Source organism: Struthio camelus, chromosome W (genome assembly GCF_040807025.1).
Source record: "Struthio camelus isolate bStrCam1 chromosome W, bStrCam1.hap1, whole genome shotgun sequence".
Lineage (NCBI taxonomy): Eukaryota > Metazoa > Chordata > Aves > Struthioniformes > Struthionidae > Struthio > Struthio camelus.
In genome coordinates this window covers 44,268,521-44,284,670 of record NC_090981.1, presented here as the reverse complement: position 1 = coordinate 44,284,670, position 16,150 = coordinate 44,268,521, and the positions used below count along the sequence as shown (strand labels likewise).

Here is a 16,150-nt window from a genome sequence, read left to right as displayed (position 1 = left end):
AGTCTGAATCAAGGTAGCAAAGCTGCACTGCACCAGAGTGGCCTGGATTCCTAATACAAAGACAAGCAAACCCCTTGGAGAGAAGGGAGAAGCTCACAGAAGGGATTACAGAGAGTTACATACAGTAGGTCAGGAATTTCCTGATGAAGCAGTTTTTCATGTAAAAAATGCCTGCTTGTCAAAACTGAAACAATTAACAGAACTGTGCAAATTTCAGTGAGACTTGCACAGCAATAATTCCTCTCAAGTTACAGCAAGAGACACATAGCTGTGAAATCGCTATGAGCCGAGTACACATCACACATAGCTATCATTTCAACAGCAATGTTCAACATCGACCATTGCAAACCTGAGGTGGAGACTCTCCCACGCTGTGATTCAGAGAGAGTATTAGCAAACAGAGAGATTTCTGGACGTGACCACCTAGGACACCTCAGCTAGCAGGAGAAGTAGGACTCAGGGGACTGCTAACACCACCAGGTGAGTTGCTAGTCTGCAATGGAGAGGCCAGACCTCTTCAGAAAGGACCAAGTGCCATATTCCAGGAGCACTCCCAGAGAGCTAGTATTACACCTCAGAGAGATGCAGAGCAAAGAGTGGACCCCATCAGCAGCCTTCTGGGTGGGGACTGGTAGAAGATAATGGGAAAAAAGGAAACACAAAACTCACCTTTGGCAAAGGCGCTCGAGGGGACCACAAGAAGCTTTCCCCCAGCCAGAAAGAAAAGGACACTGAGATGGGTACTAAGATAGTGCCACCAGAGTGGCCGTTTGGGGGGGCAACACGTGAGGATCCCACACTTCCACAGAGCCTGATTGTCATTCAAGCAAACTTCACTGAAGTTGTTTCACGTTCTTGAGCAAAAAAATGGAGAAAACTTTAACCAAAAATCCCCCAAATTAAGACTCTAAATGGCTTTTCACCAGTACAGGTGGGGGTATCATGAGCTATTTAGAAGGGTAAGGCCTGAACCAGGGTGCATAAGCTGGCCAGCATAAAGCTGGGGCCAGGCCCTTTCCCTGCAGTGAGGGCCTGAGACTGCGGAAAAGTCCAGCAGCAGCGGCCAACCATTAGCTGGACGGCAAGGGTTCAGCCCACCAACAGTCCGCTGATTGGACAGCTGCTGGGAGGAGAGCAGCCTATTGGAGAGCCAGCTGGGGAAGCCATCCTGATTGGCCACTTGCCCTGCACCTACCCTATATTAAGGTGCTGCCTGCCCACCATGAGGTATGGTGGGATCAGTGTCCTACAGTGCGACTGCAGTGGGAGAAGCAGGTGTTTGGACCTGCCTGAGGCCAGGTGGGAGCTGCAGTGGGAGGGGAGGAAGGTCCCAGAGTGGGTTTGTGCTGTGTGCAGGGCTGGGGAAGGTGAGGAGCACCCACCCTTGTGGGAAGGTGCTCTTGGGGGGCATACAGTGTGGAAGTGTGCCTTTGAAGGTGGCTCGCTAACAGGGTTTCTGCTGCTTCTTTTCAGTCCTGGAAAAGGTGCTGGGGATTTCCTTAGCTCTCAGCTGGAACAGTTTTTCTGCTTCCTTCTCTCCTTTCCTGGAGGAAGGATGATGTATTTTATGTCTGTTGGCTTTTGCAGACATGATATTGGCAGCTAGATGTTACCAGAGAGTGGTGGCTCTTCCTAGAGCCAGTGCTGTGAGATGCATCTCAAGGCTGGACATGACCTTTCTGCCTGGGCCTGTTTGATGATGTAACCTACATAGGCTTTTGTTTTCCTCAGTTCCTTTTTGGCTGTATACAGAGGTGGTCAGGCAGTAAGGTCAAATGCTGCCTGTGCACTTAGGTGTATGACTGTTTGCTATATTTTGTGAGCTGATGATGACTTGGAGTGTGGAGCCAGTCATTCTGCAAATAGCTCTTCAGCCTGTCATCTCAGTAGCTCCTCTGCTTGGCCTGGAGACTGTTGCTAAGGCCAGACAGAGAGACTAGAGCCGATCCACAAAGCAAGGCTGTCACGTCCACAGTAGATTTGTGGCCCTGACTGACTGCCTACTACTCTAGAAGCAGGAGGAGGAGGAGGTGTTGGGGGACTGCTTCTACTGACAGGGTAGCTGCTAGGTGGGGATGTGGAGATAAAGCCTTCCTGCAAAGAAAGGAGAACCATCCACCAAGAGAAATGTAGGAGAGCTGATGAGACTCCTTAAAAAAGCTGCAGAGACAAGGAGCTGATGACATCAGATGTTGAAGAACCCTCCTGGAAGCACTGGGAAAAAGGAGGACTGGACAGGGACCAGCATGCCTAGGGCTACCAAGATGATTAGAGGGCTGGAGCATCTCTCCTATGAAGAAAGACTGCAAGAGCTGGGCCTGTTCAGCCTGGAGAAGAGAAGATTGAGAGGGGATCTCATCAGCGTGTACAAGTATCTGAAGGGGGAGTGTCAAGAAGATGAGGCCAGCCTCTTCTCCGTGGTGCCCAGCAACAGGACAAGAGGCAATGGGCAGAAACTGAACCACAGGAAGTTCCACCTGAACCTGAGAAAAAACTTCTTCACTGTGAGGGTGACTGAGCATTGGAACAGGTTACCCAGAGAGGTTGTGGAGTCTCCTTTGCTGGAGATATTCAAAAGCCGTCTGGATGTGATCCTGGGCAACATGCTGTAGGTGACCCTGCTTGAACAGGGAGGTTGGACTAGATGATCTCCAGAGGTCCCTTCCAACCTAAACGATTCTGTGATTCTGTTAGGGGGTGAATAGGCCCCTTGGGATGGTGAAACTCCAGGACTCTCCACTACCAGCTTACAGCAGGGTCCTGCAGCCAGGGTTGCTTCACTTCGAACCTTGCAGAGCTCTGGTGAGCAATCTGCTAGATGTGCAGCTGGTGCACAGATCCCACAGCAGGCTCACGCTTAAGCATGATGTGAACAGTAAAAGCAGAAAGCAGCAAATGATCTAGAAGTAGAAACAGGGAAGGGGAAAAAATAAGGGGAAAGGGGGAAAAAAAACCCAAAACTTCAAATTTACTGTGAAGTGAACTTTATACAGTCTTCCAGGTGGAGGTGTTTTATGAGCATAGCCTGTGAGACCCTGGGCACTTTGTCTGAGAGTTACTGGGGTACCCTCCCCCCTCCCTGCACTCCACTGCTTACAAGCAACCAAAGGGGATGGCGGAGCTCATGCTCCCCCAGGTTTCCTGCGGGGTGAGTACGCAAGGCCTAGAGGGTGGAGCAGCATTGCAGGCTTCAGGTTGGAGTTGTTGATGTGTGGAGACAGGCAGTTTCAGGCACTGACCAAAGAAAACACCTTCTGTATTCTTTCTGCCACCTGATTTGAAACTCATCATTCTATATCATTGCTGGTTTTTCATTGCCTTAAATGTAAAAGCCAGGGGCTACAAGAGGTGATTTGGCAGCTTGCTCTGCTGCATCTTGGCAAGGTTAAGCAAGCACTGCTACCCCACAGCATCACTCTCCTTTTCACTGATGCCCTTGGCAGCAATCCTGAGGAAGCTGGCACTGCTGGCAGCGTCAGTCTCTGTTCTCCCTGTTATGCTCGTTTCTGCAGTTTTATTTTCCTTTGTCTATAAACCAGACTGGAAGACTCAGCTGAAACAAGCGGTGAATTAAGGACTGCTGTTCCACAGCTCTAAGCTGCAGGGAGTATCCAAGGAGCTGGATTACGTCAAACAGTATTGTGGGAACTGTTGTTCTGGAGTTATTTCTCTGTGTTACAAATCTGATATATGTAACGCTTTTCCAATGTGCATGCATGTGATCCATTGGATTCATATAATTAACTATACATTAATAGTATAATTAACTATACATGTATGACATGCTGTCATACATGGCTGACAAAAATAAACGTCTTTGGTCCTAACATCCAGCAGATGTCTTTCCTGCTTATTCTCCCTTTACTATATGCAATAGAAATCAGCATTCATGTGTTCCTGGGGTTATGATTCTCTCACGTTTCCAAGCTTTGCTTCCCTGGGTTAACATCCTGCCTACTACACATGGGTGGTGCTGGTCACATTCTTGGATCTGCTGCTTCATTAGCATCCTCTTGACGGTTACAGCTGCAGTGCCTTTTCCTTCAGCCCATTATTTCATAATCTCTAGAGTCCTACATAGCTTCTGCACTGCAGCTAGCAGAGCTGCCATACTGTTTTGAGAAGCGATATGAGTAAACCATGTGTACCATCTTAAAACACAGATACCTATCTATAAAAGGCAGATAACTATTCTAAGTTTGAAAAGTTTTAGCCAAGCTGTTTAACTCAAGATCAATACTGAATTCATTAAGTGAGAATTTCCCTAATGTGAAGGACTTGACTAAATTCTCATCTTTGAAAACAACATTGACAGAGCTGTGCGTGATTGCTTGGGACTTTTTGTAACTCATTTTGCTTTTAGTGGAGATAATGCTTTTTTTTAAAGATAGGAAAAAATGACAAAGTGGCTGGAAGATGAGCATTCCGATTTTCCTTCTGCTGGGCAAGTAGCAGTACAACAAACATTGCCTTTCGGTGGGCCACATACCTACTTTACTTGGGAGTAACAGGGCCTTCCTTTTTTGTCTCGTAAATTGAATGTGATCTTCAAGAGGCAGAGTTTAAGTTCTCAGGCAGTGATTTTTAAACAAAAATAATGGGAACCAAACGTTCTTGCCTTTCTCTTGTAACTCTAGCAGAGGTTGTATTTCAGGCGTGATTAAGGTCCAAAGTACGCTTTTCCAATACGCATAATTTTTCCAGCAGAAATTTTGTTCTGTTGGAGTCTAATTGCTGTGTTCCTTCCTTGGGGATCGCTGAGGTCCAGCAGCTTTAGGAGAAGAATTACCATAATCAGGCTTTGGGCTGTGGAATTTCCCACCATGGCCATACAGATGCCCCAGGAATCCCGCACTGAGAAAGTGTCTGATTTATTGCTCTTTAATTGACTGGACAAACCCCCTGTAAGCCCAACTATATGGGCTCCACTGAACTTACTGAACATATGCAAAAATAACTGCAGTGCCATGTAGCAGCGCTGGTTCTTGTTGCATTGCAATCACAGAACGTAGCATAGATTTACGTTGGAGAAGCATTTAACAGATGTATAGGGCCCTGAGCTTAAAAAATACTAATTTGAGCTTGGGCTCAGTGACACAGTGGACATTTTGTTTTTTCCTCTCAGAAATGCCCTGGTTTAACGTCCAAAATGTGCTTTTATACTCCAGCGAGTAATACCTTTTTTGTACCTGGGTAGATTATTAATATGTGTTCCTATGTAATTCTGCTATTGCTTGAACCGCAGAAAATTCTTTACCAGACTTTCCGAATACACATTCCTTGCTTTAAAATGAAAGAAAAGCCATGACTTTGTACATTATATACTGATTCAGGGTACTTCCTAGGCACTACTGGTCATTTAGTATGCAATTAGCAGTGTAAATAAATATTTATACATAATATTAACATATGTTTGAGAAGAAAAAAACGTCCTGGGTAAGCGAATGACATGACTAGTAGCCAGTGTGGGATGCCAAAATCAGTGAATGCTGTTGGGGTCGCATGCAAAGTTCCCTTCCTTGTTCAAGAGTATTCGGAGTTTATTCCTTTTTTCTGAAGGCTGTACTTACTTTACAAATATAATTTTTCAGTAATTTTCCCTTTTGGGGAAAAAATTGCAGGAAACAGATGCATACTTAAAGCAATTGCAGAAGTAGGTAACATAAATTCTGATAATTTTACCTCAAAACATGGTTCTGTTCTTCCCAGTGACTATTAAAATAAAAGTAGTGGGACTGCATATGCGCTGTGTGTTCAAAGCCATGGTACTGTGAAGTACCGTGCAGTAGGTCCTTCCAAGCTCACTAGACTGGGCTATGCAAAGTGTCCATTGGCTCAAGGTCTCCATTGGCCAGCCCCAGCCCTGAAAGCCCCCTGGCTTCTCCCTGGCTCTGCAAAAGCCAGCTGAGCACTGTACCTGTGACGGCCGGGGCAGCCCTCCAGCCCTGCGCCTGGCGGTAGCTCTGTAACAGTATAGCAGGCTGGAGTCCAGCCGAGTCCCATAGTAGTAGCATAGGATAAGCTACAGGCTACTCCACTCTCTGCTTGCAGCCTTGGTTCTTCAGGGTTGACAAGAGTACGTTTTAGAAACAGTGTCTCTGTAATATAGGTCCTGAAAAGGAAGGTGGTGTTTCTACACAGATATTTTCCAGAACTGCCCTTGAACTTACACATTTTTCAGCTGTTGACAAAATCGCTGTGGCGCGTGGGGTGCAGATCTGCTCCGTGTCCTTCCAGGTTGTGCTCGTGTGGGAATCGCACACGAGTGGTCCCTGACCAACAAACACTACCTCCTGCTACACAGAAAATTCTCCAAACACAACATGAAAAATGAGAAGATTTTCTAGTTCAATCCCCCTTTCATAGCCCGCTGCTGAGAGCAGAAGAGACACTCCCACTTCCTTGATGGTTATGTAACAATCTGAGGATATTTAGTTTCTTGAGAGCTAATAATTCCTTTATCAAAAATGAAAGAAATGTAATAGTGATTCCACTACAGAATGTAGTTTTCCAAATTCAATTTAAGCCTCAACACAGCAGAGGTCCTATTTATTATTCTGAAATGAGGGCAGTTCAAAAAAATCATAAATTCATATTATTCTTAAATGTATCTTTATATACCTATTCAAACCCCCGCAGTGCTGATAAGAAAGTATAATTCACATGTATAACACAGACTAGCACATGTGGATTTAGCAACAATTTATTGGTACTGTGCCTTACTGGGACTGCGTCTCACAACAGGCTCAGTGATAACATGTAATTAAGTTTTACAGTAATAGTGTTTGGGGTGGCGGAGCTCTAATGTATGCCTTTCTAAAATAAGGCATCACTAGATCATCTTCAGTACAAACACAAATTTCAGTGATGTTGCCCTGTTTAAAAAGGGCTAGCAGAAGAGCAAAACCATCATCCCTTTATGCACATGCCTGGCACGCTCCCTGGTATGCAGACACGTGGCCAAGTTCCTCAGCTCGACGTTAAACAGAAGCATCAAATCTTTCTGGAGCAGAAAGACCAAAGGGAGATTTGTGGATCAATACTTCCGACACTAGCAGTACTCCAGTTCAGCACTGCTTTGACAGTAGAAATTAATGTTTCTCTCTTACAGTCAGGCCTGCATTCTCATTTCAGTGCACAAGGGTTTATGAGCCTAATCTAAAACCCACTGAAGTGAAAAGAAATCTTTCCTTCTAATGCAATGCGTTTCAGATCAGTCCAAATATTTATTAACAGTACTTACAGTGTTGGGCATAAATTTTTATACCTTCAGAACAGCAATACACCCTCACAAGTGTTGCTGAATCCTGAACTCTTTTACTGTTTTTGTCTAACTCTTAAAATGTACCTGTGTAACTATAAGCATGGAATGATGGTCAGACTATGTGCATACGCTGTGTAACCCTGTTAGCACTTGTACAAAGTCTTAGTTACTATCAACCAAATTAACATCCTTTGCTGAAAAATAATTCACACTGTTTTTAATGTATTTCTAAATGCTAAAACCATCAAGCACAAGCGAAACGCAATAGCGGGAGTTTTCTGTCCTTTCTCTCTCTTTTCTAGTGTATGGTTACAAACGACGATGTCCAGAAAAATGGATGCAACAAGCCTCAAAAATATCGGTTCATCAGAATGGAAAGCCAGACTGACTGCACCGTACTTTCAAAGCCACATGAAGTTACAGTCTGGAACTTCTGGAATTCCAGAATTTGATTCCACTTTGCACCCATCACGCAAATAAAAGATCACGGCAGATGCACCTCTAGACTTTCCAAGGGCAAGAGAATTTGCACCATATATAATAAGGCCTAGCAGCTTAACTGTGGCCTTCAGGATCTGCTTTCCTCACTAACAGAATTTTCTCTCTATGCCAGAACTAGTAAGTCTCGTATAAAGCTTTTTGTTTAGTGTGCATTTTGTTCCATCTGTCCAAACCAGGATCGTCTCTCTAGACATTTCTTCATTCAGTGTGACTTAACGCAGACCAGATTTTGACATTCAAATTGGCACTATTAAGGCTGCTGTGATTGACTCGAAATAGTTTATCCAACTTTCACATAAACAGCAAATACACTTTTTGATGCTGCCCAATCCAAAAGCTGAACTTTAAACAAAAATTGGCAAGAAAACATCAGGGAGTTCTTCAAAATACACTCAAATATTTCTAAGAATGGGTGCATTTCCAAAAAAAAAACATTTTGCCTAGCTCAAATGTTGCAGCAGTACCTGAGTATAATAATAATGCATTACTATAGATAAGGCTTTAGCTTTTCAGGTTAAAACAGCTATTTACTAACATTCAATTGCCTTGGACAAGGCAATTGCTTCTTGCCGTAAATGAAAAAGACACCCAAATAATTTCATGTCATTTGTACTCTCCTTAGCACTAGCTGTCCCCTTGGCAATACATGACATCCATGCTGGCGAACCAATCCCACGTGTGGATAGCAGTGATCAGGGTGAGGAGAATGCAGATAAACTCTCCCCAAAGCTGGGATTTTCAGCCTTAGCTTAAAGGTGCGCATTACTCTCTCCAGGCACCAAACCTCGCGCGAGCTGCCTGGCGGATGGACCCTGAGGAACAGGCACTGCTGACACCGCTGACCTGCCTCGCCATCGAGCACCATCTGCTCCGTGCGAGTTTCCAGCCTGCCTGCTGCCTCCTCCTCCGCAGCCTTCAAGATAACACTACCCCCAGTACCCTTTCTGTCTTTCTTTTTCAATTAATCTTGGACCTTTTTCTCACCAGCCTCCACACCTCTACAAAATGCTTTCTTGAGCCAATAGGGCGCTACCCTGCTTTTTTGTTCCTGTCTCTCCCCAGCAGAGTCACAGAAATGGCACTCTAATTGAAATGCCAAAAAGAGCTCTTGCTTAAAATAAATGGTCACAGGATCTTGTTTATCTTGCCTCTGCCATCCTGTCCTAGCCTGCTGCAACACGTAAAGAGCGTTGCTCCTCTGGGACTCAGAGCATGCCTTACACAGCAGGCTAAAGCAGCAAGCACACGGCTAGATGGTATTAAATCATAAATAAAACAGCAGCAGTAGGCACCTCCTCTGAGCATAAAAAGCAGAAGCCCTAATTGTAACACATTTAAGTTCTCTGTTCAGAAGCAAACCCTCTCCCTTAGACGCCTGAAATTCTTCAAGGAGTACAGCTCTTCAGCTGAGCTCAGCAACGAGCCTGGCAGAGCAATCCCCTTCGGCGGAAACTGCCAGAGCAGGCACAGCGTGAAAAACATTGCGCATCCTCCTTCAGATTAATTTTCCCCCAGCATTCACTGGCGTTCCTTGTCACCCCTGGCACACGTGAGCTCAGCCCCTGGGGCAGGAGAGCAGAGAGCTGTACCACCACTTCGAAATACCGTTCCACTGTTTGAACAGGCCAAGGGGAAAATCAGCATCCTATTCCTCTGCTGGCAGGACTCATGTTTAGCCTTCCTACTTCAATGGCCCTGAAACGCTGCACCTTGCTCAGACGATCCTGATGCTAGCGTAGACGATGGGACAGAACAGGGCAGATGGAGAAAAATAGCCATAAGCCTGAAATTAGGAGCATCAAATCCGTAAGTTCAAAGATAAAAGCAGTGAGGGAAAAGTGGTTATCCACAAGAAGGTGAGAAGGTAGATGACAATTTTTGACTGTTCTCTAAGGTCCCAGGCGACAACTTTCCTTTCATCATTGAAACTGCCTACCCAGCAATTTGAGGATTAAAAACATAAGGGATGACTTTTAACACTACTGTCAAGTTCCCTCCTAAGAGTTCTTCATGAGCACCTGTTTGCAGGTGCAGATATTTCCTGACACACCCAGCCTGTGAGTCCAGTGCGAACACGGCAGGCAGGTGGTGTATACTGAAATTTTGCATGACTGATATCAAGACTAGTCTGGGCCTCGTTCATTTTGCAAAAATACAGATTTCTAAGTTTCCGAGTTTTCTTGATTTGAGTATTTAAAGAAAAGAGTTGGCAAATAATAACAGAAGATATCTTCTCCTGCAGGATGTTTCAGGTGTAAAAATTTCTGGACGTTTTTCAAACACACCATCTTGGATTTGGGCTCCGACTGTCCTGGCAAATGATGAAGCGAAGGCATTTGCTAACAAAAAAAGTCATGTATTGCTGTGAGAGATGCGTTTATTTCATACACAGGCTCATCATCAATTTAAAAAAGACAGCTAGTGCTGTCATTTTTTTCACAGGGAAAGTACATTTCCCCCCATCTTAATGCTCATATCTAACAAACCTTTTTTTCTTCATAAGTATTTCTGTGTATATCATGAGGTGCACACTCCACCCGAAGGAGTTGATTTTCTCTCCAGGCGCAGGGTGATTATGTGGCTGGGCACTAACTACAATTACTGACGTTATTGGGGGAGCTGTGCGCATAGCACTCATTAGTGAAAACTAGACACCCCTCCCTGACACCCTCTTCTCCTCCCTGCCCCTAATACTGCGACTGTCAGTTTTGCTGAGAGTCTGAAGCACGGGATTAGCTGTGCTTCACAAACTCGGGCAGCTCCATTCCTGTGCGCAGGCTAAGTACTCCAGCCTTCTCCAGAGCAAAGGCCGGGTGAGCAGCATCCGTAAATTTGTGCCTGATGGTGAACAACACCAGTCCTCTCTCTGCATTGAAGAATAACAGTCTGCCACTGCTGTAATCCAACAGGATGCCGATCCTGGCTGGGTGTTCTGTCACCCGGACATTGCTCATTACACTGGTGTGAAGAAATCTGTAAAGAAAACTGCAGGAAAATGGAAACCAAATTACAGTGAGCATCCTCATTGTCATTTACCAGAAATAACTTATCATTTAATTCCCACCTATTAACAAGTTATTGCATGTAGCAGTGTATCATGTGGCAATAGGGTTTTGCTCAGTACATAACCCTCCTATCTGAGCAAACGTGGCATTACTTCAAAGCCCTTGTTTCAGACTGATGTTGAGTTTTTTTAAGGGGCATTATTAAATAAGGAGCATTTATTAAATAAGAGCAGGGTGTCTAAAACTCTTCTATAGCTGTTTTTTCCTTGCTGCTGAAATTTGCAAAAATGAAGCAGACAAGTCCTCTGTGCTGTCATGATTCTTGAAGGTGGCCAGTTCGTCCACATGAAGGACAAGTAACTTCCCAAGCAATTAGACTGACTCAGCTTTACCTAGTTTGTGTAGGACAGCAGCGCATGCACCAAGAAGTATCATTCAGCCCCAGGATATTGCTCTGTGATGTAGCCTCATAGCAAATTCCAATCCTGTAGCTTCTGCAGGCAGAGACAACCGTTTCCCAGTAATGACGGCCCCGAGCAGGTAGCAGTTCTCCCAGGACTGAAGGAAATCTATTTACGGAAAGGTAGACAGGAACATGAGTCTGGTGGTAGACCAACCAAATTGTGATATTTCTTGTAATCACATCATGCAGCAGCATCAGAAATTACTAATGAATTAAACTCTGTTCTTCTAATTGCAGATTTTTATCAAAGATGTGAATGTTCTCACTGAAAGTCAGGTCATTTTCATACTGAGATAGACTTATCTTGAGGATTGAAAACTAGGAAACTTTACTCAAAAGTATATGAAGCTGGCAAAAGGTGGAAAGGGTAACTTTGGAGCCAAGTAAGATCTTAGATTTACAGATTACGTTTTACCAGGCTTGTTCAAGCTGGAAAGCAAGGCTGTTTTAAGTAGACATAGTGGCTATTGTCTTAGGTGGATTCAGTTGTAACAATGAGAAGGTGCTTAAACCAGTAATACCCCATTTCATTTTAAGAAGCCATAATGAATATGATACAATTATGTACAAATGGATCGCTGTTAGACTGATAGTATGCAAAAAAAAGCAAAACAAAAAAACCCACATGTTTGCAATGGATGGAGCTAGCCTGGTAGATATTAGTCTAATATGCCCTGGCAGCAGTTCCTGAATTCTCTGAAGCCACAAATGCTTTTGAAAACGTTACCAGTAATGCCTTCAGCAGAAAAGCAAAGTAAGAGCACTGATTACTTCTAGTCACAATCAATTCAAAAATAAATCCACAGTTCTGGCCAGCTTGGGGCAGCAACAAGTTGCCTCAAGACTAAAGTGTTCTGAAGGATTAAACAGTGACTACAGGCTAAGGCAAACCCAGTTGTCCCAGTATGTACCTCTGACTATTGCCTTTAACTTTCTGTGGAAGTTCCTCAGTGCAACATCTAACTCTTTCCAGCACCTAGATCAGTGCTGCAGCTGGCGTTATTGAGGGGGTGTGGTGTCGAAGGAGGGGGTCTATCCCATAATGTCCAGGGATTGCATGATTGAAACAATCTTTTTTTCCTAAAAATTAGTTAACATCAGGTGAAAGCTACACACAGACAAAGGTAGAAGTTAGGGATCCATAGCGAGCTGGCAGCTTAGCTGTGCTTGGCATGCAGCTACTCACCCGGTGAATCGAGCTTTCTCGGGAAGGCATATCACGGTGCCATCGGAGGAGATTTGCAAAGCGGGATGAGCTGTGTCACTCAGTACATGAAATCTAGTTCCTGGTACAATTCACAACAAAGAAACACCAGTTCTGAAACACTGGCAACATTAACTTGAGACGAATCACAAAACGTTAAGTAACAATTACTACCATCTTAGTGGGACAGAGCTGTATTTGCTGGCAAGAGTGACAGAAAGTGCAAAGACTGTTTCAAGTTGCGCCCATCTGAGATGGCAGTCTTCTGGCAGCCAGGCCCAGGGATCGTATCAGGTTATATAATTCAGAAAACTAATTAGGTGATAAAGAAGTCTTTGGTATTAAAGAAGACTGAATCATTTTAAACCAATTGCTTTTTCAAAGTAGCAAAGCTGAATTTTGAAGCTGATTTGGAACCATACATAATTTAACACTATCTATCTGGAAACCTTAACATTTAAAACAGTCATTACATTTTAAAACATACTCTGCTTGGTTCCTCATCCCTGAACCCCAAGTCTGTAAGTGTTTTTTTTTTTTTTTTTTAAAGATCATGGAATCTTTTCTTAGAATATGCTCTGTCAAACTCAAAGAAACTGAGATCCCTGAAGAATATTTAGCCATTTTGTATCTCTGACAACATTCAACAGCTTTGCTTCTGAGCTCACACCAGTTTTACGTTGACATGAATTTACCGATTTCAAATGAAGTATCCCAGATTGTGCTAACTTTAAGCAGATTAAATCTGGTTCTTTTTTTTCTCAGTAACTTGGTTACTCCGCTATCTGAAAGGTCACTTATAATTTCTGGAGGAAAAGGCCATCTCTGACTGCATTGTCCCTCCATCCCATTGTTTTGCTATCAGAAAATGGTGACCTACCTTTAGTTGAGATGAGAGCAGCTTCACTCTGTTCACTTGCCCCAAATGCGTTGACAGCCCTCAAGTAGAAGAAATAGTTCACGTTAGGCTCCAGGGATACTTTCAGTTCAGGCCTCTTTATTCCAGCAAAAGATCTGCAAATGGAAAAGACACTTACACGTATGAAAACAGAAATCCAAACCAGGAAAGAATAATTTATGCAAACAGCTAAGCCACCTAAGCACATTGTTGACTACTGAAACAACATGTACCACAGGGAAACTCCAAATTTGTTTTCACAGATGACCAGGTTATGTAGGAGCTTTTCCATTTCACCTGCAGCATCCTTCTTACTTTGTCTGATAATTTTTTAGGCCTTTGTTCCTGCACTGCCTTGTCACTCAGTGCAGTCATTTCGTGCAATGCTCACTTTATGTTCATTTTGCAGCATAAGTCATTGCACAAAATGCAAGCAGCTCAGAATCAAATTCTCATCCTCCACCTATAAAATGCCTCCATTTCAAAATGAGCACGCTTATGAAGAAAAAGTGCTCATAGTTAATTCAGCCGCATGGGAGTGAACCTGCTTGCGGTGCTTGTACTATCTTGGTGCACGTTCCAAATCCACGCAAAAGGATGCTTTTATCTGAGACTGCACAGAAGCTGTGCACTTCCTACTGTGAACTCCTTGCTCACAAATTGTTCAGCAACACAGTCTTGGCTTTGTTTCCCTTACTGTGCTGAGCTCTCCGACAGGCTGGTTTTGCAAGAGGCAGCAACAGGGGAACTGCCTTTGCACAGTGCCCTGCTTTGACTAAGTCTATCCTTTGCGATGCCTCAAAAGCTCCGGCCGTCACATCCTCAAGCACTGATGCCTTGACACACTCCAGGAGAATGAGAGTCAGCACCCACTCAATCTGCTTCACAGGCACTTTGAAGTGCCAGTGAAGGTACTCTGGATGGCTAGAAAGATGCTGACTTTATTTTATAGACTGCTGCGAATATGAGAGACTGGCTTAACAAATTCTCATACATGTGATCCTGATTGTCCTTCTTTTTGCCTCATATTATAATGGCTAAGTTAAAGAGCATATACCCATTGCACTGTGTATGAGTAGGTAAACACTGTTTATCTGTACAGTCCAGACAATCTCCCCACAAATATGCTCATAGGAATCTTCAGGGCAAGTATTTAATTCTCGAGTGTAATGCAGGTCTTTTGAGATAACTCCCTGTCAGGTTCAAAGAAGATAACCTCAGTGGTACTGAGACAAGCCGAACGCAGGAGTCTTGCTCTGCTCTCCAGCCAATTCACAAAAGGCAGATATGTAGATACAGCTGTATTTATTCAAACACTGATCAAGACCTAGGGCTCAGGCACAGCACAGCCTCTCTCTGTGGCATGGTACCCTGTGAGCAGGCAGGCAGGTCACAGAAATACCTTCTTGTTTTGCAGGTTTCCTGCAGCAGGCAGATGAAGACTCCTGAGGCAGGGCACCCTCAGCAGTGCCCAGCCCTGAAGCCTGGATGTTGAACGGATGAGGATCTTGTCTTTAGAGAATGAAAAAGGCGCTTCTTCTTCCACAGGAGGTTGGAAATGGAGCCCAGGAGGCTCTCCCTCCCACAGATAATGCCTCTGTGGGGAGCTAGATTCAGCAAATCACCTTTTCCACCACTAATTACTGTAACCCCGCAGGAGGTGAGGCAGGCAAGTCAGCTGTCAGATAAGATCACTGATACTCATTTATAGTGACTGTTTTTCCCCAGCGGTCCCACCAGAGAGCAGTACAAACTGAAGAATAATCAGTGCTCATCCATTAGGATTTTTCACATGCCTGCCTCTGCTAGCAGATAAAGACAAAATCCCACAGCCTTACATATTCCAGATTCCTGTTAACTCCACGGAGAGCGCCATGTTTAGGAGGACGTCATTCTCGGAGAAGGCCAGGTGCTCCATCTTTCTCATTAGCTTGTGACAGGCATTCTGTACTGACAGCTGTCATTAAAGGTAATTGAAAACATTGAAAAAAAGTGCTAGGTGCTTCTGTGCTCTCTTCAATTTGAAAGAATTTCATAGTGTTTGGGGTTCTGCCTTGATCAGCACCGGGGCCTTGCCACCTTAAAGAATGTGTTACACTAGTGCTAGAATCGGTGCAGTAAATAAGAGAAGAGGGGTTGTCCAAACTTGCTATCGATTACACTGTTTCTCTCTCTCCTGTAAATAACAAAAGCCCTGACCAAGAAGCACTTAAGCAAAGCACTGGGGAACGGAGCAAGGAGGCAAATATAAAGAAAAAGTAAGAGAAAGGAAAATGGGGATGGAAGCAGAGACATGGGAAAAGAAGGGCACCCAAGCTTTGAAGAAAGTTGGCCATACTTCCTAGATAAGTCTGGCCCGCTCTGTTGTTTAATAGCACCACCCGGCCATCTTTGGGGTAAATGTGAAGCAGAGAACACCGGAAAGAAGTTTTGAGCAAACAGTTACAAGTGAGATAAAATGAAGATAAACTAATCCATTCATGTAAAACTACTTGTGTCAACAGGTAGATTAATATATCTTAAGCACAGTAATGTTCCCTACATAGAATCCTCTTCTGTGTCTTCTGGAAAACGCCACACAAGTCAGTGTCCTTTCAGAGAACTTAGATCTTTTTTTCCTCTTTCACTATTAACTGATAACTATTAAATAAAATACAAAATTGCCTCTAAACCTAAGTAGACAGGTAAATGCTGGTGTCTGAGTAGACCTGGCGTAGTCATATCCTGGAGTCTGGATCCCAGAGCCTAGGCATTCAGAAAAGATTTTGGGTTCAGCCAGTTGCAGAATAGGATCAGCCAAAATTCAGACTTAGGT

The 16,150-nt window shown here is 44.0% G+C and overlaps 1 protein-coding gene across 1 annotated transcript in view; it reads right to left on the bottom strand.

The window, feature by feature from the left end:
* Positions 1-8,554: 8,554 nt before the first annotated feature.
* Positions 8,555-16,150, bottom strand: part of LOC138064193 (cardiomyopathy-associated protein 5-like) — a 48,299-nt gene continuing 40,703 nt past the window's right edge. The window contains exons 10-13 of the mRNA XM_068925793.1: positions 13,318-13,451; positions 12,420-12,519; positions 11,163-11,339; positions 8,555-10,750 (exon numbers count right to left, since the gene is read on the bottom strand). Of these exons, the coding sequence (XP_068781894.1) occupies positions 10,498-10,750; positions 11,163-11,339; positions 12,420-12,519; positions 13,318-13,451 (664 nt within the window). The 3' untranslated portion in view covers positions 8,555-10,497. The remainder of the gene's footprint in view (positions 10,751-11,162; positions 11,340-12,419; positions 12,520-13,317; positions 13,452-16,150) is intronic.